The sequence below is a fragment of the Pagrus major genome, chromosome 9, assembly GCF_040436345.1.
Source record: "Pagrus major chromosome 9, Pma_NU_1.0".
Taxonomy (NCBI): domain Eukaryota; kingdom Metazoa; phylum Chordata; class Actinopteri; order Spariformes; family Sparidae; genus Pagrus; species Pagrus major.
Genome location: NC_133223.1, coordinates 21,857,120 through 21,883,564, shown reverse-complemented (window position 1 = coordinate 21,883,564; position 26,445 = coordinate 21,857,120). Strand labels below are relative to the sequence as shown.

At 39.9% G+C, this 26,445-nt stretch overlaps 1 protein-coding gene across 1 annotated transcript in view; it reads right to left on the bottom strand.

Annotated features, from left to right (window-relative positions):
• The window catches only part of LOC141001985 (receptor tyrosine-protein kinase erbB-4-like), a 182,374-nt gene that overhangs the window by 29,851 nt on the left and 126,078 nt on the right, over positions 1-26,445 (bottom strand). Inside the window, exon 20 of the mRNA XM_073473150.1 lies at positions 23,691-23,876. Coding sequence (XP_073329251.1) covers positions 23,691-23,876 — 186 coding nt within the window. The remainder of the gene's footprint in view (positions 1-23,690; positions 23,877-26,445) is intronic.

Sequence of the window (26,445 nt, the reverse complement as noted above, 5' to 3'; positions counted from 1 at the left end):
CACACGCCAACAACATGACCTTGTCCTGGAAGGGCCAACTCAAGCCCAGTGATGAGGGCGAAAGGGGCCAATGGGGTGAGTGGGAGTGGAGAAAGAATGAGACACCAGATGGATATGTTAATGTACTTGGCATGGTGTAATCTACTGCTATCCCTTCTCTTTTCCAGTCGCACTCTCTTTGCCAACGAGTACACACAGCAGATTATTTCATTCTTAAAGTGCCGTGATGGAATATATGAGTGGTCAGCTTGTATCAACAGTCGAAGAGCTGCAGCCATATGATCAGGTCTCTGGCAGGGACCTGCTTATTCTGTGTCCTCTTCAGTTGCAGTGGCTTGAAATTTGCACCAACAGTAAAGAACAGATGGGGCAAAGCTTGCTAATTAAAGAGATTCAACTAAATATCAGCTGAAGTGAATACACAGTAACAAACTACAGACTGTGATAATAATAATTACAGGTGCTGCATTGTATTTAAAGCCCCTTAACATATTCTAATTGTGGTCCACATATACAAAACAATGTGTGTGTATATGTGTGTTCTCATGGGCGTGACGCTGTTTTTTTCACTCGGCGTGATACATGACAGTGTGTAAGCAATTATTCAAAGCTATTTTGTGAATAATAATCTTCCCTGATGTGCTCTTATCGTAATTACAGGCATCAAATATGAAACAGTTTTTTCTTCTTCTTGTGCAAGGTGCTAAAATCTTTCTGAAATGGTTTTCTTAATTAATTTGTTGACATGCTGTTAAAAAATGTTTGCACACTGGTGGGAATGTAACTGATTTGTGCACATGGAACAGGAAAATAATAAAAATAAGTCAGCAAAGTGTATCTTATTTGCATGTAATAAGCCGTGTATTTGTTTGACTAATGCGGCACAACTTGGTCATTTGCTTGTGTTTGTGTTTGTGCATATTTACAAACATAACTGGCTGATAGCAGATTTTTTTTTAAAGTGCTGTGCAAGAGAAACTGAAAAGCAACCATACATGAAATAACAGTGGCTTAATGGGCAATGAAACAATATTATAAATGTATCACCATCTGAATGTTTACATATGATGTGGGGCACACATTTAATGCTGGATAAAGAGTGCAGTGGGAAGCATACACACAAATGAAGACAAATACGCATTCCCTCTCAGAGGAAGGACAAAAAAAGGGGTAAAAAGTAATACACACACGGCATGTAGTGTGGCAGTGTCTACCAAACAACTCACAGGCAATGATAACCAGAAAGGTAAACTGAAAAGGAATGTAAGACGGAACAACAATCGTACCCGACGTCTCAAGGACAGAAGCGGTTTTGTATTCAGTGTGGCTGTGGCCGATGAGAAATGTGTTTGGAGATTTTCTCTCCTCTCTCCTGCCTTGTGGATTTTGGTCCGACTTTTTTAATTTCTTTGGTAGCTCTTTGCAGAAGAGGGTAACTACATTATCATGAATTCAAGCATGACTTCATGCATGTAATACTCTCTGAACTACTGCTGTATGTACATGTATTAACAGTTACTTACACCTGACTTAATGCAGGAACAATGCGTTAATTAATGCAACAATGAAGGTGTTTCAATCATCATGATTCATGAGTTATTAATTATGTTCATGTCTTCTTCTTAGGTAAGTCTGCAGATAAAGGGACCAGCCGAAAAACAAACCAGAAGCCTCGGAGAACAAAACGGGAACACAGAGGACACATGAGGAACGGGGAACAGGCACAGGAACATTGTGAGCACAGGATGAAAACAGACGAACCCACGAAAAGTAAAGGAAAAACACAGACTTAAATACACAAGGGTTTATGAACAAATGAAATGCAGGTGTAGACAGAAAAAGGGCGGTAAAACAGACATGACACATGCGTATATATTTTCAACATAAAACAGGAAATCAACTGAACTAAAAACCTGGGGCCGTGACAATGATTTGGTTTGTGAGCGTTAAGACCATATTTAATGGTACTATTAATACATGTACGTTACCGATAGGTCTTTAAGTGCAACGCGAATGTTTTTTTCATGCGTGAAGTCAAGCATGAATTTATGAGAATTAATTTACCCTTACTATAAGTAAGTGTTACAATTTATTTTGTAAGTTACTAAATTGAAGAGATGTTGAACTAAAACTGAGTGCTAAGCTACTAAATATATGATCTGTGTGTCTGTTTGTGAACACCGCAGCAGCACCAGCTTATATCTCTGACACTGTCCAGCTTTACCGTGCGGTATACTGCAGTCTGAAATGTGAAAACTCAACTGACCTATCGCTGTTTTTTCAACTCTGCGTGGCATCACTGTAACTGCGGTGGTCACTGCTCTTTGTTAGCACAAAATGGATAAAACTAGTGGGCCGTGCTGAACGGATAACCATGACACTAAACTGACTGATGTGTAAAAGCGTTTCAGGTTCAGCACAACAACATGGACAAATTGTGGCTAAAGGTGAGGCTGTTTTCTGCCTTTTCCACAAGACTTACTGTAAAATCACAACCCTAAACTGTTTACCTGTCACTGAGGCAGCAGAGGCAAATAAACACAATGTCAGCTCTAGATCAGAGGTGAGGATTTGGGCTTGCGTTGAACCAATCTGCTATTATTAAAAATTAATTCAAATTTGATATTTTGAAAAAGATGCTATTCATGGAGAATAGATTAAGTTTGGAAAAAGATGATTGAATTCAATTTTCTTAAGTCTCCGTTTTGCAGGTTATGCTCTTCAGGGATTTAGCCAGGTGGCGAAGCTTTGGAGTTTCTGTTCTTTGAGGTCACAGTGTTCTTTTGCAAATTAGTGAGTCAGGTCTGTGCATGTGAATACTTTTCACTCAGTTCACTCTCTAATTAACCATGATGGAAAAGTCTACTTTCATAAGAAACAGAAAGAGGGAGAAAAAGAGTTTTGGGAGATCGAAAGAGACAATTTTCTTGATAACATTTGATTTAAATTTGACGTCAGGTTCGATTCAGTATCTGGTTGAAAGCTTTTCTGAGCAGTTCTGCCACCACAACACATGTTGGGCTTTGGTTGCATGCATGTAAACGGTCCATGTGGAGAGCAAGAGGCGGAGCGCAGTGCATGTAATCTTGAAATCTATTGGCTATAGCCAATTTACATTTTTGGATTTTTAGTGTAAACTGTACACTATACAGTCGTAGATGTTGCCTCCTAACTAATGTGACGACCTGAAAAATGAAATATTTTTCTTCAGAATCGCTTTAACAGTTTGACTACATTAACGTTACATGAGGTTGCTTTAACTGTGCAACTTTAATGCTTGCACATTGGCTGGCCTCGCCTTTTTGTTTCGCTCTCCTTTCTGCTTCTCTCTGCAAAGAGCGTTGGCAGGTATCTGCTTTCTTCGTCAGTGGTAAGTTTTATAAAGTCGACCAAAACAACACACCTCGTGTTAAGGACGTTTTCACCCGCTATTCCATTGTCATAACAGCAGGTGAGTCGCATGTCGAGGAAGCTTGTTGCAGCCAAATTGTTATGCAGCCGATCAAAACCAACATCCAACCAACAACATCGCAACAACCAGGTGTACTTACAAGGTTGTACAAAACATTGGTATAAGTAGGCCTACATTAAATAGGAGAGGTCGCATCACAATCAGTGCGTTTACGGGAGGAATGTAGGAACAGAGAGTATCTCTCTCTCTTTGCAGAGCATGTGTGACTGACAGCAGATGGGAGGGGAAGAGTGAGGGCAGATTGCCCACTAGTTAATCAATAACGATTGGCATTGTTCTCTCGGAAATATTGAATACTAAAATGGGTCGCCAAATACACTTGGCCTGCCCAGGTAACATGTGTGTTTGGGAAACTCTGTACACATACGGCACATATTCATAAAAGTACATCAGTCATAACCATTAAACATATCACATAACATCCTCAGATCCAGATCTTCATCAGCCACACACAGATTTTGGTTTAGCAACAGGATGGACTAATGTATAAAAGAATATTTCAGCCTGTTGCATTTAAATGGAGGGAATTGCCTATTAATGAGAGAGAGAGTAAGTCTTGGCCCTGATACACAAGAAGCCACAGAACATTGGTCGTTGCCCCAACAGGCTAAATTATCATCATGACACATGACTTTTTAATTGGATCCTGTGAGTAATCTTGATTCCGGATAACATTTTAAATTCTGAAAATATCTAGTTGAACTGAACTGAAATGTGTTCCTCTCTGAGCTGGGAACAGTGCATGACCCTTTGGCTTATGAAACCATTTCAAAGCTTCCTGCATTATCTCCTAAAATGCATGGTTGTCAATCGGACCCTGAGTGTGTTTGTCTTAATTTGGGGAAACTTGACATTTCTGGAGAGAAATTGCGTTCTGCCAGCAGCGGCAGCGTGATTTGACATTCTTCTTGTCCTTAATCACATTGGTACAGCTTGTGCATCTGGCATTCGACAAACATGGTTATGAGTCAGTCGCTGACTAAGGTTGATGACTGTGAGAGACAGCAGCTATTTAGAGGATACATTTATTCTAATTTCTTCACCTTTCAGAGATGGGACAGTCCCCCTATCTAGTGAGCCATCCGCCTTCTTGTGTTTGAGTGTAGGCAGCCCAGTCTGTTTGTGCTTTCCAGTGAGCAAGTGTGTGGAGATTGCCTCAGGTTGTTTGCATAGGGGTGGGTGCGTTGAAACACACTGCTGAGACACCTCTCGAGTAAACATCAACTGCGCTTGATTTGATCTGCGATGTTGCCCACAGGATGGGCCCTTAAATGTGCGCACTTCTTTATTTTTAAGCAGATACTGCCTGGTAGTCTTAAAATCTCTTCCAGATAAGACTTGGACAAGCTGGTAGCTCCGATGTAAATATTTAACACAAGCAATGAACTGGCAAAATGTGCTGAAACACAACAGTAAAACAGGTTGACACAAATCAGGCTGAAGAAATTCCTCCTTAGTAAATCTGCAGTGTATAGCATCGTGGATCACATCAAACTGAACCAAGTTTTTAATACAAAAAGCATGAACTATTGGTTTTCTGAAAATAACACATTTGGTAGCAGATTGTGGTTTAGCTGGAGTACCAGATTGTCTCGGGCTCGGTCCTTTACACCAATCTGCCTTTATGTTTGTTTGACAAGAAAATGTGCTCATTGGACTGAAGGATGAAGTAATGCTGTACTAAAGAAGGCTGAGTCTACAGTCTTTGGTGTAAAAATCATTTTCTGAAAGCTTTTTCTTTTTGACTTATAAGCACAAAAGTGTTGCTTGGCTTTCTTTCATTTTCCGTTTAGTAGATTGATACCTGCCTTTGGTCAGTAGCCAAGACTGTCTTTAGATTACAGTTCTCACCTTTGCTGCAACTCAATCGCCAGAATAAATGCTTGCAATGTATTTTCTGAAAACCACGGATTTGTTCAGACTTTACATTTCTTTATGTTGCAACTCTATGTTTCTTTAGGTTCAACTTTCAATTTTCATGTTGTGACAACGTTTTGCTTATGGTCTGTTTAGGTTCATGCACTTGGTTAGGGTTAGGAAAAGATAAATAGACTTGCATTTCTATAGCGCCTTTCCAGCCTACAGTCCGCTCAAAGCGCATTACAACACTTGTCTCATTGACACATTCATACACTGATGGCATAGGCTGCCATGCAAGGTGCCAACTGCTCATCAGGAGCAATTTGATGTTCAGTATCTTGCTAAGGGATACTTCGACATGCAGCTGGGGGAGCCGGGGATTTGAACCAGCGACCTTCCGATTACTAGGCGACCTGCTCTACCTCCTGAGTTACAGCCACCCTGATCACAAATATGGCTGGAGAATTCCTGACTTCTCCTCAAAAATATCTGTCTTTTGTCGGTAAACATGTCTGGAACTTGTCCCGAGGCCTCCTTAAAAATATTCACTATGGCAAATGTTAAAACACAGGGGCCCCTTATCAAATACATCCATGGTTTCACACCTCCATTCTTTGAAATGCAGTCTGCAATGTGGTCAAAAGCTTGGCAGCCTTTTCGCCTAGTTTGACTCAACCACCATCCCCTCCACTTCCTGGTCTGAGAGTCTTGTCATAAACATGTAATGTGAATCTGATATGACACATATTAACTGTCAATATGCTAAGTATGACCCATATAAATGTGTACGAATCAGTGATTTGCAGAAATGTTAACTGCAAACATTTTATTCTGGCGACTGGGCTGCTTTTCCCTCCTGCTTTTAATCCACCCTTAATGTTATGTGTACTGTAAGTTTGCAAATTTACAGCCCAACTGGTCAGAAAACAGGGGTTGCTGGCAGACTGGCCTGTGAACCTCGTCAGCACTTGAACAGCTGCAATCAGGAGAGAAAACAGTAGCAACAAGGCTCGCAACTTCCCACCAATCGATAAATGGAATAACTGCTACTTAGACCATTATACCCTCCTCTTTCGGGTCTGGAGTAATGAACTGTAATACAGAAATGATAATAATGATGATAGTCATAATTAGTGGGATAATAACAGGGCAATCACAGGGTGCCGTAACGGGAGACATTAACTGTGATCTATGATTGATCTGTTGCGAGGCTGGCAGCTTGGCAATGGAGCGGTAGTTCCAGGGTGATGCAGAGAGTGTGTATCCGAGGGTGTTTGTCGATGTTGTTTAAAAACAAATTTACACAGGAATTACATAACTGCACACAAATACACACAAACTGTATATGTATCTTTTTTTTTTAAAAGGGCCACTTCACCAAATTACAGGTGAAACAGATACAGAACATAATTTGTGTTGGTCATAGCATTAAAAAATATAACAGCTACCAACAGTGCATGCTATCAAAGGTTTTCATATGGAGTTTTTCTTTGGTAGAAAGGTTTGTAGTTCATAAACCATTTCTTGAGCTTCACAGCAAAACCGCCTGGCAGCATGCTCCTAAACAACTGAAGTAGATGGGGACTTGTTTTCAAAATTTTAAAAACAACGAAAAAAACCCAACATAAAATGGCCTCATAGTGCTCATCTAGCTTAATCCAAGTCTCCGGAAGCCCCAAAATCCCAAACTGATTTGAAAAAATGTTATTTCCACCCACAACATGCAGTCAAGCTTGTGCACCCACTTCAGACAGGCTACATGCTAACGCTTTTGGCCTAACAGCTACAGTGAAGAGTTTGGCCTAAAAAGGTGTAAATAGCGTCTTTTCAAATCGGTTTGGGATCTCTGGGCTTCTAGACTTAAATTACACCAGTACTAACTGTATGGAGCCATTTTAGTTTTTTTTCCTGTTATTTTTTTACATTTTAAAACAAGTCCCCATCTACTTCAACTTTTCAGAAGAATGCTGACACTGTTTTACTGTGAAGCTCCAGAATTGTTTATGGACTACAAAACTTCCATCAGCATGAGGATGAGTAGATAGTGACTGAATGTTCATTTTGGGTTGAAAGTTAAATCCTTTAAATAGCACCTTTATTCCAAGACCTTTTCCATTGGGTATGTAAAACATAGAAATGCTTCCAGGTGGTAGGGATAAAGAAACATGAGAAGAAAAAAATCCTACCAGGCCTGCGTGGCTAAAGGAAGGTTAAATAAATAACAACAGAGTTGCTTATTCCTCAACTTCTCAACACTTTTTTTTCCATCATCCCATCTCTCTCTCTCTCTTTCTCCCCCCAAGACTGTATTTACTCTGTCCACTGTGGATCCAGTAAATAATACATACAGTATCCTTCGTCTTTCCAAGAGGTGTGTGAGTATGTCTGTATATCATAGTCTGCATTTGAGCTCCCTGCGAGTGTGTGTGCACATAGGTAACTCTCCTTTAGTGTGTGTGGTGATTGTGCAGTAAGCCTTGGAGAGCCTGAGAAATGGAAGCTGCCATCAACATTGTACAGCTTTCTCTTCTGAGCTTTGGGGATGTGTCGGGAGTGTATGTGTGTGTGAGGCCTTTGCAGGCGGCCTCAGCTTGCTGAAGGGAGCCCGAGACGTGCCTGCATCCCGTCGACGAGCTCTAACAAAAGCCATATTGTAACGGGAGGATCCTGTCTCTGCCATGATAACAGCTTGTACAATGCCAAACCCTGGATCCCGGTCAGGACAAATGAGAGGGACAGGTTTTCCATAGTTTAGTTTAATTTGCTTCATTTTCTCAGATGATACAGATGACACAACCTTGAGCTGTGACAATTATAAGACACATTTGTATGCTTACGAAGTCCCATTGAGATAAGCAGACTTTTATTAACGTGAGAGACAAAGTAGGTAATGCTCTTCATCATGGTGCGACGGTATTTTTGAGCCATTTTTATGGAAATCAAACAACTTTAACACCTTGACAACTAACGGCAGTGACTTATCATTGTGAAATGGCAGGGATGCATCAATGTCCAATACTGTATCTCTATGCTAGAAAAACACATCCCTCAACAATGACTAGGAAGCATTTTAGGAGCAGACAGCAGACAAATAATCTCAGTTTCTGCTGCCTTATCTACGTTTGGAAACTACCACTTTAGAATGTAATCAATGGAAGTGTAGATAAGGCAGCAAATGTTAAGATATAACGAAACTTGCCACATTTTCAAACTCCAAAAAGAGCTCAGTACTGAAACAACACACAATGCAGTTATAAAATGCATAGTTCTGCAATTACATGACCTAAATCACATCAAATCAACATATATGTTAATGTTAATTGACAGTTTTTAAGAATTGTGTTTCACAACAGCTGCTGCTTGTTGCTTTAAAGCATGGATCAGCGAATACACTATTAACTGTATGCATGTCTGTACTCGGGATGGGCGGGACTTCAAATGGGAAGTGGGTGGTGCTTAAAGCCTGTCTCCAGCCAGTGTTACTTCCCTTTCCGGCGTGGCATTCGGCGTTGTTCATCATGAGCATGGATAGCAGTAGCATGGGTATTAGCACTGACAGCTGTGGTCACCTAACATAAGTTTTTCTTCGGTTTTAGGAGCTGCAGTGTTTATACACTGGCAAACTGTAACCTGCACTGTACATTTACTGCCACTAATGTTCGACAACTTCACTGCTAAACTGCCCCGATCGCCTAACACCTGTCTGCTCTGAGCACAGCCGTCATCTCTCTCTCTCGCTCAGCCACACATTCAATATAGGCACTCCCATTTTGGGGGATACTGCCAGTGCCTCTAAGTTCCTCAGACTCTCCTCTCGGTGCACCTGTGCAAGCTTGCATTGTCCCATTTAGCAACAACATTAAGCTGACACATTTTCCAGAGAAAGATTGTTGATTATTGTATCTTATTCCCAGGTTGTCAAATACTGAACCTTTGGGTTATTTTTCTCTGCGCTTGAGCTTCAGATCAATGTTTTTGGAGTCTTTACTGAAAAAACTTTTGATGAGTTTGAATGAATAAACTTCAGTCAGCTACCAAATGAGAATTTTCCTTCATAACAAGTATATTTACACAATTTGCTGGATGATACTCCTACCTACCTACTTATTTCAGCCAAGTACTTGTTCAACCCTATGTAAAAGCATAAAATATATCTTCAAAATATGTAATAAACTTGAAGAGAAATAAGACAAACTTGTTTTTCACACAAACATGAATTTGTGAAAATTGTGCTTCTTGGTGGCATCAATGTAATAAGAAGACAAGAGAGAGGGAAAAAATTAGTACATTATAATGCCCTCTGTATGAGCCAGACACCAGTGAAAATAACAGATGGTGCGGGTCTGTATGCATGACCGTACAACCTGACCTGCGCTCAAACAGCTACATCATGAGTCCACACCCGTTAAGACTTTTATTGCTAATTGCAGTGAACCGGAATATGGAGAGGTTGAGACCATTAAAAGACTTAATGGCATGTTGGTTGTACTTGACTTTGATTGCTTTTTTTCCCTCACAGCTACCCTCTCTCATCTTGGTAAGTGCATTATCACAACAGCAAAAAGATTTCCGGTAATTGAATTGATGGTTCGGGAAATGTGCTTAACACACTTTGGGCTTCCTCTAGCACTTACTGATATGTGCTCAGTCAAAAATAGGTTCTCGCAGATGAGAAGAAACATGTCACGTCATGGTTACAGCATCAAGTGTTTCAATTACAAAAACAAGAAGCAGTAACATGTCCTGCCACAATAACCATGACATGGGAAAAAAAATGAACCTCAATGCAGATGAGGTCAAGGTTATTAATGACATAATTACTGCATATTTCTATTTACAATTTTCTTGTCTTCAAAAAGACTTATAACTACAATTATGGACTCTATATTTCAAGGCATTAGAGTGTTAAAAAGGCATTAATGCCTCATTAATGTGCGCATTTTCGCTGAAATATGGTGGAAAAGCTTACTACAAAATTTACTCAAAAGGAGGAATCTGTGGTGTGAGACTGGCAGGGAATATGGGGATCTGATTGGTCAAATGCCAGCCTAATCAAAATTAAACACTTTACAGTAAACTAGATGATGGATGACAATTAACCTCAAAAAATGTTACATTATCCTGTAATGTACAGTAGTACTGTGGGTTTCTGGGTGTGGTCGGGAACCCTGCATATTATTATTATTATTATTATATTACCCTGCTTATATTTTTTCGGTCTAATGTCTATTGTTTGCTTTTTATTTGTAAAAACAGTCTGACAGGGTTACATCCAAATCCATGATTTTAAATTGATCTTGAAATTGCCTTAACCTAACCAGATCATAAAAAACATTGTTGAAAAATAAAATAGAAAATTGAACCTAGAGAAATCTAGTGGTTTGCAGAAACGTACATCATCATGATTTATACTGGTGGACGGGTTGTTTAATGCCAGAAACACGTTTCAAACAAGTCGGGACAGGGGCAAAGAGAGAGTTGTGGTATCCTCAAAAACACCTGTTTGTAACATTCCACAGGTAAACAGGTTCGTTGGTAACAGGTGATAGTATCATGATTGGGTATGAAAGAGGCGCCCTCGAAAGGCTCAGTTGTTTAAAGCTGTTGTCGGTAAAGACGGTTTGTTTTTACACAGCGTCCTTACTGATTCTTGTATCACCAATTGTTGTATGTGATACAAAGAGTAAACCAAACACCCCTAATGGATCAGTTTCACCCTCAAGTCCCTCCTTCAAAGGTCTGGCGGGTGACTGACAACCCACAGGGGTGAGATGTCACAGAGCTTGGCACATGTCAACCACACGTCATCACACACACTCAAACCCACACATAAGCGCATTTATTCCTTGAACCGCTAACCGGGAATGCACAAACACACACACACAAACAAATTAATGCGCACGCATTTTATTTAAATACAAAATTCCCATTAACAGCCACTTCACACACACACCCTCTCATTGTTACACACACACGCGCAGGATTTGAGTCAGTTCCAGAGAGGCTGGTGAGGAGGCATCTACAGTGGCAGGCGACTAATTGAAAGTGAAGTGGATCCAAGCTGTCGCAGCGTTGGCCTTCCGCCTACATGGCTAAGAGATGACAAGCAATCCACCAGTCATAGAACTAGCAGCCTGAACACACACGCACACACACACACACAAACTCTGATGGCTGTAAACTACCTTCATACACGCTTACAGTGTTTGCAATACATTCATATACATACGGTATGATCGCATACATAAATATAAAAATTCACTTAAACCACCTGCATCTCAAGGAAATCAAACCCTTTCCTATGTAACTGGTGTCATCTAACAATAATACCAATAACATGAATACATAGGCAATTTGAATCATTATGACACCATTGCAGAAAGCTCGCTTCACGTGTGATTGTAAAAAATTTCAAGCATTGTAACATTGGCAGCAACACAAGTAAGGCATGAGGAATCCACAGGACCAGGAAACAGAAGTGAAAGCATACAAACGGACAAAGAGTGAAGGAACAACACAGACTTGGATACACACAGCCTGACTAACTAACAACAAATTAACAGGTAAAAAGGGAAAGAGGGTGGGGAAAAAAAACAAAGACAGGAAATGTCAATCAAAACATGACATATGAGGAGAAAACCTACAAAATAAAGCAGGAAATGACTAAACCAAAACAGAGTTAAATCTGTCTGATTAGCAAATGAAACACAGGTGAAAAGGAAAAAAGAGCAGGAAAAAGACAAAGACAGGAACTGTAAAGCAAAACGTGATACATGAGGAGAAAACCTACAAAATAAAACAGGAAACGACTAAACCATAAACCAACAAAGAGTGAAGGAATAGTTCAGACTTAAATACTCAAGGTCTGACTCAAAATTAAAACACAGGCAAAAAGGAAAAAACGGTGGGAAAAAGACAAAGAGAGGAACTGTAAAGCAAAACGTGATGCATGAGGAGAAAACCTACAAAATAAAACAGAAAATGACTAAACCAAAAACCCAAACCATGACAACAATCAAAGAAGATACATATATTGAGGACTGAATAATCTATGAAGATGTTTTACAAAAATCAAAATAGCGATCAACTTGATGTGGTGAAGAGAACTGATGTACCTTGTATCTTGTTTCAGCATTTTCATTCCCAAACCACAGCCAGATGCTGGTAAAGCATAACATTATGTCAAATAGCTACAAAACTTCTCAAAAGAAGACAATTGTATTTCTTGAACAGTAGCTGAACACATTGGCTGTAATATAGTATCCTGTGTTGGCTGAATTAGTATCGACTCAAAAAGTAAGTGAAAAACTAACGTGTCATTAATTTTACAGGCCTAGATATGAGTTGAGCTGCTTAGCACTTGAAGCATATTTTACTGCTAATCTGAACCCCAATTTTTCCCTCCAGTTCAGTATCAGTATAATAATGATGATATAAAACTGAACGAATACCTCTATGGTCTGCTATAGCTGCCCATCGCAGAAAGATAAGGAATAAAAGAAGCCCACAGAAAGCCTCACCAATGGCTGGAACAGGCCTGAAGCAACTCCTGAATGCAGAGCCTTGTTCTTAACCTCAACATTACAATGATACTCAGAATAATCAATAACAATTACAACAGTGCAAAATGGTTAATTGTTTTTTTAATGTACAAACCTTTCTTCTATGCCTCGGCAGTCTCTTGGCTAGATCCTGTACTTTTTCCACTGTAATTTCAATTGACTTGTTGGTAGAGCACACATCTACAGCTTCCAACACAAATGACACGCACAAACACGCAAGCACGGATGCACGCACAAGTACACATAGCGAAACAGATTTCTGTTTGCAGGTATGTGAGTGTTGGCTTATCCATTTCCTCTGGGAAATAAATATAAAATCAGAGGTTGGACCTGATCTGTAATGAGTAGTGTGGGGCAAAGGCTTGACATAAACCAGTGGATAACGATATGTATCTCCAGCACAGTGCTTCAGTGTAGTGAGAACACTTGTACTGAAAAGAAAAGTGAAGTAAACTGTAAATATAAAGAAAAACAGATTACGTACTTTGAACGTCAGACAGAGGCTGCGTGGGTGCCTTTATTTACTTGATTGTTTGAGGGCATCACGATACATATTGTATGTTTATGTGTGTGTACATCGCCTATCAAATTATGAGACGTTCGCTTTGTTAATGTTTGTGTTGTGCCAGTTTGGATACCTACAAGGCTTCATTTACCTGTTTGAGCGTGTGCGTTTGTGTCTGGTAGTCACTCATTAGTGTAGACCTGTCTCCCTGAGCTGCCAGTCTCATCCATTGTGTGGGCTGCCTGCAGTCATCCATTTCCCCCACTGCCCTACCTGGCCACATCCATCTCCGCACAGCCAGATGCTGTTCAAACTGCGTCACTGCTATATGTGTGTGTGTGTGTGTGTGTGTGTGTGTGTGTGTGTGTGTGTGTGTGTGTGTGTGTGTGTGTGTGTGTGAGAGAGAGAGAGACAGTTAGACAGAGAAAGAGGAGGAGAGAGAATGCATTCCTCTTGGCATTCCAATGTGCTTTTGATTGACAACGTGGCAACCGTGAGTCAGTGCAGACCTAATGGTCTTTATATATCCTTCTGTCCTTTGTGGTGACTATCTATCTGTCTGCTGCCTTGAGGTTGGTGCTTTTGCATTTAGAGGCCATTCCAGGTGACCGAGCTTCACCACAGACATTGTTTTGCTTTATCTTGATAAAATGTAATATTTTCAGGTGAACGAGGACAAAAAAAACCGACCGTTACCACAAACACCACAAATCCATCTAACCATCTATTCAATTTCCGACACTTATCCAGGTCCGGGTCATGGTGGCGGCAGACTGAGAGAAGCCTGCCCAGATGTACCTCTCCCTCCTCCCTAGCCAACTCTTGCAGCTCTTCCTGGGGAATTCTGAGTCATTCTCAGTCCAGATGGGAAATGTAATCCCTCCAACATGTTCTGCCCTCATGTTCTCTTCCCAGTTGGATGTGCTAGAAATGCCTCCAGAGGAAGAGGTGTCCAGCATCCTAATCAGATAGCTAAACCGCCTCAACTGTCTCTTTTTGAGACAAGGGAGCAGCAGTTTTAGTCCACGCTTCTTCTAGATGTCTGAGCTCCTCACACAACAGTATCTCTGAGGGCCAGTGCAACTAACCTGCAAAGTCTATTCAGCTGCTTATGTCTGCAATCCTTTTCCCTTGGTTGCTGCCCAAAGAACATGGCCATAGCTGAGGGTCAGAAATTAGATTGACTGGGTCTTTATAGTGTTAAGAATGATTCATGGTCAGACATTCAACACTCTTGGTAAGTGTTGCTTGACAGAAATTATGTGTTTTTGAAAATAGAATTACCACCTGAAGTTGTATGCCTCCGCGCAACATTTTTGACAGAATATTATGATGTCACAGTGCATTTAACCGCTGACCTTTCAGATATCAAATGTCATAACTTCATCATATTATCCGGTCAGACATTTGTGTAAAATTTTATCGTAAGAATTCTCGAGTTATGACAAAAATGTCTTTTGTGAGGCCACAGAATCCTTGACCCCTGACCTTTGGCCACCAAAATCCAACCAGTTCATCCTTGAGTCCAAATGGACATGTGGACCAAATTTGAAGAAATTCCCTAATTCCCTCAAGGCAATCACAAGAATGGGACAGACACACTGAAGTACGAATGGATGGACAACTTGACAACATAATGCCTCCTCCGCCGCGCGGACGCATAAAAAAATTATCGCTCGACACTTGGAGGATTTTTTTATGTCATACACATCATTGTATTTTGTCGCTCAGTGTGATCGGGTAGTCACATTGTTTATCACATATCAAGTCACAGTGCATGTCCTCAAGCTGAAGGTTAGCGTCTGGTTAACATTGAGATGACTGATACCCATCCGCAGCTTTTGAATTTTGGCAAAGTGACAAACATCAAAAGTGTTGACCGCCCTACCATAAATCAGGGTTCTCTGCTGACAATAGTAGTCATTAAACCTCTATTTATATAGGATCTTTCAAAACAAAGCTACAATGTGCTTCGAAGTAAAAACAAATGATTGAAGTAAGTAAATACCAAATCATTCAATATAAAACAAGATCAAACTATTTAAGCCATAATATGAGAGTGAGGGATCCACAGCTGAAGGACCCAGACAGCAAATGCCTTTTCACCTTTAATGGCAAGTTAAGATTTCAAACACATCTGAGGATCTCAAGGCTCATAAGTAGTTGGCAGGTCACAGATACTGTTTAGGCAGAAGCCAGACCATTCAAGGCTTTCAAAACAAGCTGTAAAGTCAAAATCAATTCTAAAACTCACAGGTGAAGTGTAGCAAGAATTGGTGTGATGTTGGCGCTTTTCTTAGATTGTGTTACAAGCCTGGCAGCAGTGTTTTTGTAAGTTGTAGTCTTTGGATGTTTTTCCTGCTTATACCAGAATAAAGTGCATTGCATAAATGCAGTCTGGCAGACACAAAAGCACTGGATGACATTTTCTTGATCTGTAAATGAAAGGAATGAACTAAACTTGATTAAAACACCTCAGTTGGACAAAGCATGATTGTACATCTTTAGCCATCTGATCATCAAAAGACAACTGAGTCATACAGTACTTAGACAAGAAAATGTTACTGCTGCCAGTGCGAGGGCCAGAAGGGGTAGTGGTGATTAATTATTTTAATTTGGAGACATTTGAAGACATAATTCTTATGTTAAGAAAGGCATGACGTAACAAAGGTTGGTGGTATCTGGCTCTAATGGGACATACAGTTGTGTATCATCCACATAGCAATGACATTTGATATTATGTCTGTGCATGATTTACACTGGGGTAGCATGTGTCTAGTAATTAGGGGGAACCATGAATAGACTCTGGGGGACCCCAAAAAAGAGACAGAGAAGTACCAGTTCACTGGCAGATCACTGAAGCCAACAGATTTTTGCAATACATTGTGGTCTACCGTGTCAAAGGCTGAGCTGAGGTCAAGAAGAATTGAATAGAAAACAGGCCAGTGTCGGTGGCAAGCAGTAACTCATTGGTAACCCCGACTAGAGGGGTCCTTGTGCTGTGTAGAGAACAAAAACCAGATTGAATGCAAGAAAAAAATTGGAATTGTTGTTCTTAAAAGAAATCAATTGCTCAGAGACAATTTCTTCAAAACAGAGGGAATCCAGAGTGGGCTTCTTTGAGAGGGGGTAAACACTGCCATGTTTCAAATTGGAGGAGAAAATTCAGTAAACAGAGTGAGTTGAAAAATGGTGGGACCAACCACCTGAAATACAGCTTTTGAAAACCAAGTCGAAATGCAGTCTGAAGAGCAGGTGGATGATTTTGAAAGTGCAACAGAGACTTCCCGGGTTGACCGAGAGATTTCACTGAAGTGAGCTAATGCTGAAGGTCTGCAGGAGTCGACATCAAGCCCTCTGATTTCTTTGCTAATGTGCTGCTGGATCTCCACTATTTTGTTGTGAAAGTAAATAACATAAAGAAGTTATTTTCCCTCTGGTTTGGATTCACCTGGCTGGTTAAGCGGAGAACAAGTCACTGAGTTTATAGCTTTTAAGAGGATTCTGGGATATTTTCTGTTTAGTGATCAGCTGTGATAGAGAGAAGTTCCTGCTGCTGTAATTGCACACTGATAAGTAGGCATCAGATCTTTTAGAGAAGTAAGGGAGACACTGTGTTCATCCTTCTTTCATTTCTGCTTTTCCTTCCTACATTGCCTTTTAAAATTCTCTATTTCATTTTTCTTAGACTTTTACTTTTTATGTCTCAACAGCGACAATCGTGCAAGAGCTATTAAACAACCTCCTCTATGGTGAGAATCCCAACCCAATCGCCAGAGTAAATGTTAGCAAAGTCGGTTTCTGCAAAACCACAGATAAGTTAAAACTTGACGTTCCTTTATGTTGCAACTTTACGTTTGTGAAAAAATCATGGTCACCATAAAAATAGCTTTTAACTTATTACTTAGCCAACTTGGATACGTTTAAAGCAACCTTTTTAGTGACACATAAAAAGCCAATCTTCTCACTGCTGTTCTCTTTTGCTTATGTAGATCAAGAGATCAGTATTAAATTGAGACTGTTTCATAACCAGTTAAAAGTTCCTTGTAGGAGCTTTAAGGCATCAGGCATGTATAAATATGCAGGCAAAATAATTTCATTGTCTGCCATTGTCTTTTCAAGGCAACATTTGTCTGGAAACAGATCTAATAATTAAAAAAAATGGACAAAAGACATGTTTAATTCATTAGTACTGTGTTACACATTTATGGATGAAACGCACTGTGAGGGCATTTGATGTGTGTCTGCAGCCTGTGCCTTTTTGTTGTATAACTGGCCTTCAGCGTATCAACACACCAATAGTGAAGGCAGTTTAATTCAGCTCTTTGAATCAATTTGAACCATTTCTTTTTTATCATGGGTTTCCCTACCACTTCAAAAACGTACTATTGATGATACAGTACATTGTGCTTCAACACCACTTGCATTATAAAAAACAAAAAAAACAAAAAAATCCATGATTTCTACCTCACCGCTCCTCCACTTTGATGAGAATTGCAAGTGATGAAAACATGCATAAAGCTGCTCTCTCAAATCAGGTTGATATTTACTCAGGGGAAGGGAGGTATTCTGGCCGCTAACACTGAATCATACACTTATTTATGCAGTCATGAAAGACCACCACAAAAAGCTTCAGCATTAATTAGTCTGGAAATGAAAGAGAGGGAGATGGCTAGGGCGAGAGATAGAGTGAGGGGAAGGGAGATAGGCGGACACTTGTTGACATTTCTAAGGGTTGGTAGTATCAAAGGCTGGAAGCCTGTGATCTGATGCTGGCTCCGTGTGTTTAACATGCAGTCTTGGAGCAGGAATGCTATCTGCCAGTTCTCGTCAGAATCAAACATCTGAATGAAATTTGAGTGATTTCTACAAGAGACGGGTGTGGGAAATGAGAGAGAAAGGAGAGTTCGAATAAGAGCATGTGGTAATTTGTCACACCACTGTGGGTGGTCTGTATTAACAGAGATGAGTGAGATATCAGCCAGGTGTACATACAGTACAGATGTATCACATGTATTAAAGGTCCCTTATTGTAGAAAGTGAGATTTCCATGTCTGTTTGGCTTATAAAGCAGGTCAAGATGCTTTATTGACACTGTGGAAGTATCAAAACGCTCAATCCACGGATAAATGCACACAGCCCGTATTCAGTAACTGTGCCAGCAAACAAGCCACCAGAACTTCCATAAAGTTGCAGTGTCACAACTATACAGTCACTGCCCTTAGCCATGCCGCCAGTGCAGCTGTTATGAAACACCACCACAACTGATGCGAAACACAGTTGGCAGTGCCTGCTCAGGCCTGTGAGAGCTAATCAATCAGAGCATACTGGGCTTTTTGGGAGGGGTGCCTTAAAGTGACAGGCTAAAACTAAAACGAACTATTAACTATTAAAGCAAATAGAAATATTATGTGATAGTACTTTCTGGCACATGGTTTCAGTCAACCCGACATACAATCCCAAAGCGTTGGTATTTGACAAGTTGGGAATGAGACTCAAAAATCAAATACAAAATATCCAATACAAATTGGACCTTTTAAACATTAATTTTAACACAATATAATTTTGTGCTGTAAACAACATAATGGTGTCAATCCATGTGACAAAAATTGGCCATTGTTATATTTTGGAATGAATATTTCATTCCTTGTTCTTGTACCAGAGGAAATCCAAAACCATTAACAATCCCTTTAATGGCAAAATACAACCTTGCAGTAATTTGAATTCATTAAGGTCATCACATTGATTCAAGGGCAGATCTTAGTTGCCCTGAGCTACTGTAGCTGGTGTCCTTGGAAAATTGTGTCCCACTGGAAATTTAATTCTGGAAATTTTGTGCATGTTGAATATTTTACCCCGTGCCGGTCAGCAACAGACTAACAATGTCCCATTTAGATAGCAGACATAGTAAATGTGTTCCTTGAATAAATCCAAACAACACAAATCATTTTCAGACTTTTTCAGCATTAGCAAGTAGCACTGGTAGAGGCTGCTCATCCAAAAAGGGGTTTAGAAATGAGAAGCACCTCCGAGAAATGCAATAGTCAGTCAGTGAGAAGCTTATCACAGTGGTCCACATACAGTGAGTCAACCCTGCCTTTTTACTGACATGAGAATAGCTGGACAATACTTTGACCAACAAAAGATAGAGGGCTAAAATGAGCATCTGTGGGAGCTTACAGTGTATTCTTCTTACATCGGTTTTCAGAGAGGGACAAACAGAAACAAAAATGAATGAATCACATATTGAAATACAAACACATAGAAGGACAGGAGAGCGAGAGAAGACCAAGTAGAACGGGAAAAGGAGTGAAGTGAGTTTTCACTGGAACCCTGGGGATGTATGTAATGAGTTGGAGAGAGGCATGTTTGCCTAGTCTGGTTTACACAGAGAAATGACCCTGTGATACACACTGTGGGACCCTCTTACCACACAACACAAACACACTCACACACAAACACAATACCTGACTTGGAGGCAATCCAAACCAGTAATGCTGGAGAAGGAAGGAGGGGAGATTTGCTGGCGGATTTGATAAAAAAACAATTTTCACTGTTGAGGTTGCTTGGACGAGCTACATGTATTCCTGCCATGTAACTGGGGTTGTTTGAACAGCTGTGTTGTATTGATGCGGTTATGATGTGTCATCCTGAAACAAGACTTACAAGTGGCAGGACACCAAGCTCTCCTTCAAAGACAGAATAAGTGGGGTTCACACTAAATATTTAATCAGAAACTGAATCACAATGGGAACCATCATTGTTATGTATAACCTGTGTGAATGTGGCTTACGATATAATTTTGCCTTTTTCTGTCTCTTTTGGTGTCTCTTCTACTAGTTCAAAAGGATTCATGTGGAGGCTTCCAAAATGTCTCATCTTATAACAGGGTGACTATCACTACAGTGCCTTACAGCAGTATTGCCATTTTCATGCTAGGATGCAAAATATAGTCATCACCAGTGTTTTCACATGAAAAACATGTTCAGAGACAAAGTGTCAGAGTCAAACTGTGTCTTGGTTCAACTTGAAATGAAATTCAACTAATAATCTGCTTTCAGTTTCGATAAGGTTAGAAAAGAATTGATGCAACATGCAGTACGTCTATCAAATGCTCTATCAATTGAAGAGGGTGTACAAAATATATAAAGGGTGTTTTAGAATAGACAGTCTAAATGTGTCTTTACAATGGTCTGAAGTAATCTGAATGTGCTGGATGTACAGTCGGCTAGACTGTAATAATCGTTTAAAATAATCTAAGCACGGTGGGCAGAGTGATAGTTTGTGCAGGAAGTCAGTCAATTAAGCGAACTTAGTTAAGTTGCAGTTAAGGGAACTACAATACAATAATACAAAATAATAGGTGCTTTTCAACCATATAGTTAAGTGTCATCAGCATATAGTAAAAAAAAACAAGTGTATTTGTGGACAAATATGTCATGTCCACAAAAAGCTTCTTGAGGAACACATTCTGTGATGTTTTTTTTTCTCACTGAGGTATTGCAGTGAAATCATAGATACATATTTTTTTAGTATTGCAGTAGCAGTTACAAAATTAAACATCTGACATTTCAGCAGCACTATACTTTATATACCGTACGTACATGTACAACAGGACCAAAGAGTAGGTGCCGCGGAGGAGATTGAAAAAGCAAGCAGACATAATGAGGAGAAAGTGATATAGTATGGGCATATGGAAAGATAGGATGAGAAAAATCAGTCCTAAGGAAAAAAAAACACATTCTGTGGCATCAGAGCCCTGCATGCATAGTAGCTCTAATGAATCGCTCATTAGTATGACTCTCATGGCGGATCACCCCATTAATAATCTATGACTGTGATGGCGGCCATGACAGAGAAGAAGGGCCACAGGGATGTTGCCTCAGAGAGTGGGGCCCTGTCACAGTCTTGAGAGCCCTGAGAGACCCTGCGGGAATTGATGTATACATCCATGATAAACATAATGAACTAATCTGCAGGGAAGATGTTTAACTGAAGTCTGGGGTAAGTTATTCAGAGCACTATATGTGGAAATGTTGACGATGTTGATGGCGGAGGCTAAGTGTCCCAATTCACCTTGTTGGTATTATTCAGATACATCCATTGTGGAGGAGCATGAAACCTTGTGTGGGCACCTTATTAACTGTGGCCCCTGACAGCTACCTGAGTCCCCAGGAGTCAGTCATTGAAAACACTGAACAATACACGCTAGAGACACACAATAACACTGGTTAATAATACATCATCATATCTACCCTTTATGAATTATACATTTCTTCATGTTGACAGCTGGTATATATTTCTTCATGTGTGTATAGCTGATCTACATCTTTTTCCCCACAAAGTAATTACTGTGATTAATTCCATACCATGAAAATATTTGTGTTACACAGCATGGGATGTTTGTCAGCGTGGCAAGACTTAATGCATGCTCTGATCGCCTTTGGTTTGAAAAATCACTTTATGTGGTATGATTGTAACCGTGTCCCAATGTTTAATTGATGGTTTAATATTTTCACAAGGCAGCTCACTGCAATGCTGCCTATCTATGATTTAGCCAAAAATGGCAACAGAAATATTTGTCTAAGTTATTAAATCTGGGACTGCAGCGACTGCTGAGTCATTTTCATTCTGCTTCTCTCCATTTTTAAGCCAATTGCTCTGCTCTCTGTGTATGATTACATGAACCTGATGATAAAGAGATGAAGAAATTGTGACGCTTACAACCCTTCCTCACCCTACAGATCTGCAGACATACAGAGACAGAGAAAGAGATTTCATTTCGATGTGTATGTCACCTATTAACATTGACAACTAGGTTAAAATCAATTACAATGCACTCCTACATCCCTGATCCTGTAACATGGAGCTTCCTTCACTCAACACTTCCCCCACCAAAGTCAGGCAAGACTTTGAATTATTTACTTCAGTTCTCCAGAGAGGCTGGCAAGGGGCGCCGCTGTCTACTATTGAACCCTCCACACACACCAACACACACTCACGGACAGTGTACCAAATATTCAGCCCTTGTCTCTGGCTTGCAGCCATAGACGGACACAGACATCTACTTTTCACTTTGGAAGCAATGCAGCAATTGACTTGGCCACCATTAGCTGAGAAATGTTATAAAAGGGTGAAGGGTGGTTCAGTAGTTGTGTGTCCATGTAATCCGTGGTAAACACAATTATTAATACAGTAAGATGTCAAAAAAGGCAAGAGCCGACGTCAATACAACACAAATATGGGAGAGAGAGAAATGTTAAGTATTATCATTCGCTTACAACAGCTTAGTAGAAATAGTGAAAAAGAGAAATTTCTTTTGGTGAAATTTTATAATAACCATCATTAATAAATGCTTAATGTATAGTTAATTAAACTTTAGTTAATAGTTATCCAATGGTTAATAAACAATAAAATGTTTTTTTTTAACCATTTATTAAGCAATAGCAAAGGTTTATAAATATCAGTTGCAACATAATAATGGGCATCCAAATGATGTTTATAGATAAACTAAACAGTATTTACTATCCCTTTAAAAAATAGATAATAGACATCAGTTGGAACGTTTTGCTGCAGCAATTGCTGTATTAAGGTACAATTTGTAAGAATTCTTGATTTAAAATTTTCAAAAAGTTAATCAAATGTGAAGAAATAACAGTTTTGTCATTATGTCAAAGATGTAGTCCCTCCAAGCCTGAAAGTCTAGTCTGCCAAGCGATATACACAGTATCTATGATAGGACCGCTGCGCAGCTAACTGAGGTGAGCCCTGGCATTAAGTCACCACAAAAGAAAATGTAAGAGCTGTTAGCTTGTTTATATCGTTACCGACCAGGTACGTGTTAGAGTAACTTGCCATTGTCAGCGTGTAGGTTGCTAGCTCAGAGGTTGTTGTTTCCTGTAGCGACAGGGATTTTGAAAAAAAGTAACATGGCTAGGGAAAGGGAGGAAAACGCGGCCTGAAATAGACGACCAATGGCAGACTTATGCCAACAGTCTACATCCACTGAGACGGATTAATTGCATTATTTAATTAATATGCACTATTCAAATCTTGCAATATATAAAGCCATGGATCCAAAACCAGTGTACAGATCCTCGAAGGGTTTAATGACTCACCAGCTCTCCAAACCATCATGTATGACTCACTGAGATATTTGTTGCAACATTCAAAGCAGCAAAATAACCAAATCAATCAAGACTAAAAACAACCCATTACCAATATGCCAATTCGCCAGTCTGCCTATCACCAAAGCCAATCACACAGCAAGTAAAACCTTTTCCATCCTTACCTTGGCGATCTGAACACACCAGTTGAGCAACAGTTGGGATCCGATGTTGTCCTTGTGCTCATGGACATAGTCGAGCAGGCACCCGTGAGGCATCAGCTGCGTGACCAGCTGGATGGTGGGACTCAGGCAGACACCCAGCAGGCGAACCAAGTGGGGGTGCTCCATGCTTGCCATGATGAGGGCCTCCTGAATAAGACAGATATACACTCAGGCATGTGGGGGAAAAGGGTTGAGGATGGATGATGAAATCTACAATAGTATGTCAACAGACTCTACAGTGTGTCGACACTTAGGCAACTGTTTCAGCAAAACACAAACAGAAAATACATCACTGTCATGTCCTTCCTGTGATCTCGGATGGTTGAGTAAATGTTTGACTTTGAAATTCTCTTTCAAACCGAGGCACCGATATGATTTTTTTTGGCACCACTGTGATGTTTTTTGGCTGCCAGTCATTATTTGGATTAAGCTGTACATGGAGCCTTTAGATCTTGTTTTTACACACAGAATAATCTCTCCAGAGAGTCAAACATATAAAGGCAAAGACTGAATAGTTTAATCTGCCCTCTACAACTGCAAAGTCAGAATAGCATATTAATATGTTTACTCAAATTACAATGTTTAAAGAGATTAACTTCAAACATAGGTGTCATTCATACATTGGGGAAGCTGGGAAAATGTCTACACCACATTTGGAAACGGCCAATTTTGTCCCAATCACTTTTTAAAAGCATAATTTGTTAGAAAAAAATAGGGCAGTGGTATTGGATATCATTATTGCAGGGTAGATTTAATATTAACATTGTTTGATTGACATGGTCAATGGTTTTGTATTGTTGACTCCGTAGTAGCCTAGACAGCACTTTTGGACATGTTTATGCATTTTTTCCCCGCCTTCATTATCTCTGACCTTATAATGATCCCCCACTTACTTGCCTAAAATTGCATATGTGGATTACTGTTTAAAAATGTTTTATGTTTCCACCACTTTTTTTTTCACACAAATTGATGTCCCTGACTTCAGATCACCCTTACATGGATCACATGAAGGATTCACTGCATAAAAAATACAAATCTCACTTTTACTTTGTCACTAATGATCATGTGTTTAAAGTAGCCATATCCAGACTATGTGCTGTCTTCACACTAACTGTCTTCTTCTAGTTAGTGTCAAAAGACAAATACCAGAGCAAAGGTTCAAAGACTGGACACACTGGCAGAGTTCATCATGTTTACAAGTGCAGACTGAACTGTCAAAGACCATACAGTAGAAGCCCTTATTCTGTTTAAAGATGAGGTTTCTCTTGAAGTGAGCAGCGAGGTTCCACAATGTCAGAAACTGCAGATTTGTATTCACAACCTTGACATCAAAGTCACTCGCTGCTTCAGAAGACTGTCTGCATGCTTTGTAGTAGACTAAAAATGTAGTAAATACACTAAGGTGAGATTGCTGTAAATCACGTGTCTCTGTGTGGGAAGGGCTAAGTTTGGTCTGAGATTATTTACATGTGAAGAAGCTGCTCCAGTTTATTATTTATGGAGCTTTGAACTTTGGAGCCTTTAATGTAACACCTTTATGTGCAGGAGTGTTAATACAAGAGCAAAGGTTAGTTATATTATGTTAACTGTGTTACATATTTGCAATATTGCATGCTTTTGTCTTTGGTTTTCTTTCTATATCATATAATATTTAGTTGCTTATGTTTCTATGGCGCAATCGCAGACATCCATCGATTCTGAGCTACGCAACGACCACACACACAAAGCATTTTGACTACAGGAGTTATGGGTTGATAAGAAGATTCATCATGAGATGTATAGCTGTGCCGTAAGGATACACAAGTGTTGGTGGTTGTGTGTGTGTGTGCATTGGGGAGAGACAGATATACAGTGTGTAGAGGGTCCACTGAACACTGATGGAGAGATACAACCATAACACAGTCAAGATTTATGCATATGACTCATGTATCACAACATTTGCATGATCAGATCCTTGCTCGTGTGCTGGAGGTGTCCAGTGATGGTGAATTTTGGTAAATCAGACCAAAGACAGTGTGAAACTGGGCCTTTCTGTCTGCCTGACTGCTCAGACTGGATCCCTTTCAACTAAACCCCCTGTCACTGTGATGACGACTTCACTCTTGTAGACGTCGACATCTTTGAATTAATGGCCAGGAGATCATGTTATATAAAGAATCAACCTCGCAAGCTATGACCCACAGATGAAAGAAACCAATACTACAGCATCCTGTGATACCTTTTCAGAGTTTCATACATTGATTTTCGCACACTCAAATCTACGGTTAAGGCTTAAAGTAAATAACTGCACAATATTTGCATTTTCAGGGTAACAAAGACCTGAACAAACTCAGAATAATGACTGAAATGGAAAAAGTGTCGTGTTGGAGTCACTTATGAGTAGGCTGAGTATAACACTGTCATGTCGGAATTCAGTACAAATTGATTAGGCTGGGAGCTGACTCAGTCATTTGAATGCAGAGTAAACAGAAGAGGTGAACTGACACATCCTTGGTGGGTCCCTGTACTACCTACTACTATATCAGAAAGTGCTGAGTGAAATTTTACTAGTTGTGGCCGATTTGAAAGAAAAGAGTGATACCTTTTAAACTGAAAAGGATCAGCTATAACTTTACCATGTTTAAAGCTGTGTATGTGGAAGAATAGAAATAAAAGCTGAATTGAAATCAATAAAAAGCAGTCTCGCATATGCAACAGGACTTACAAGTTAGAGCCA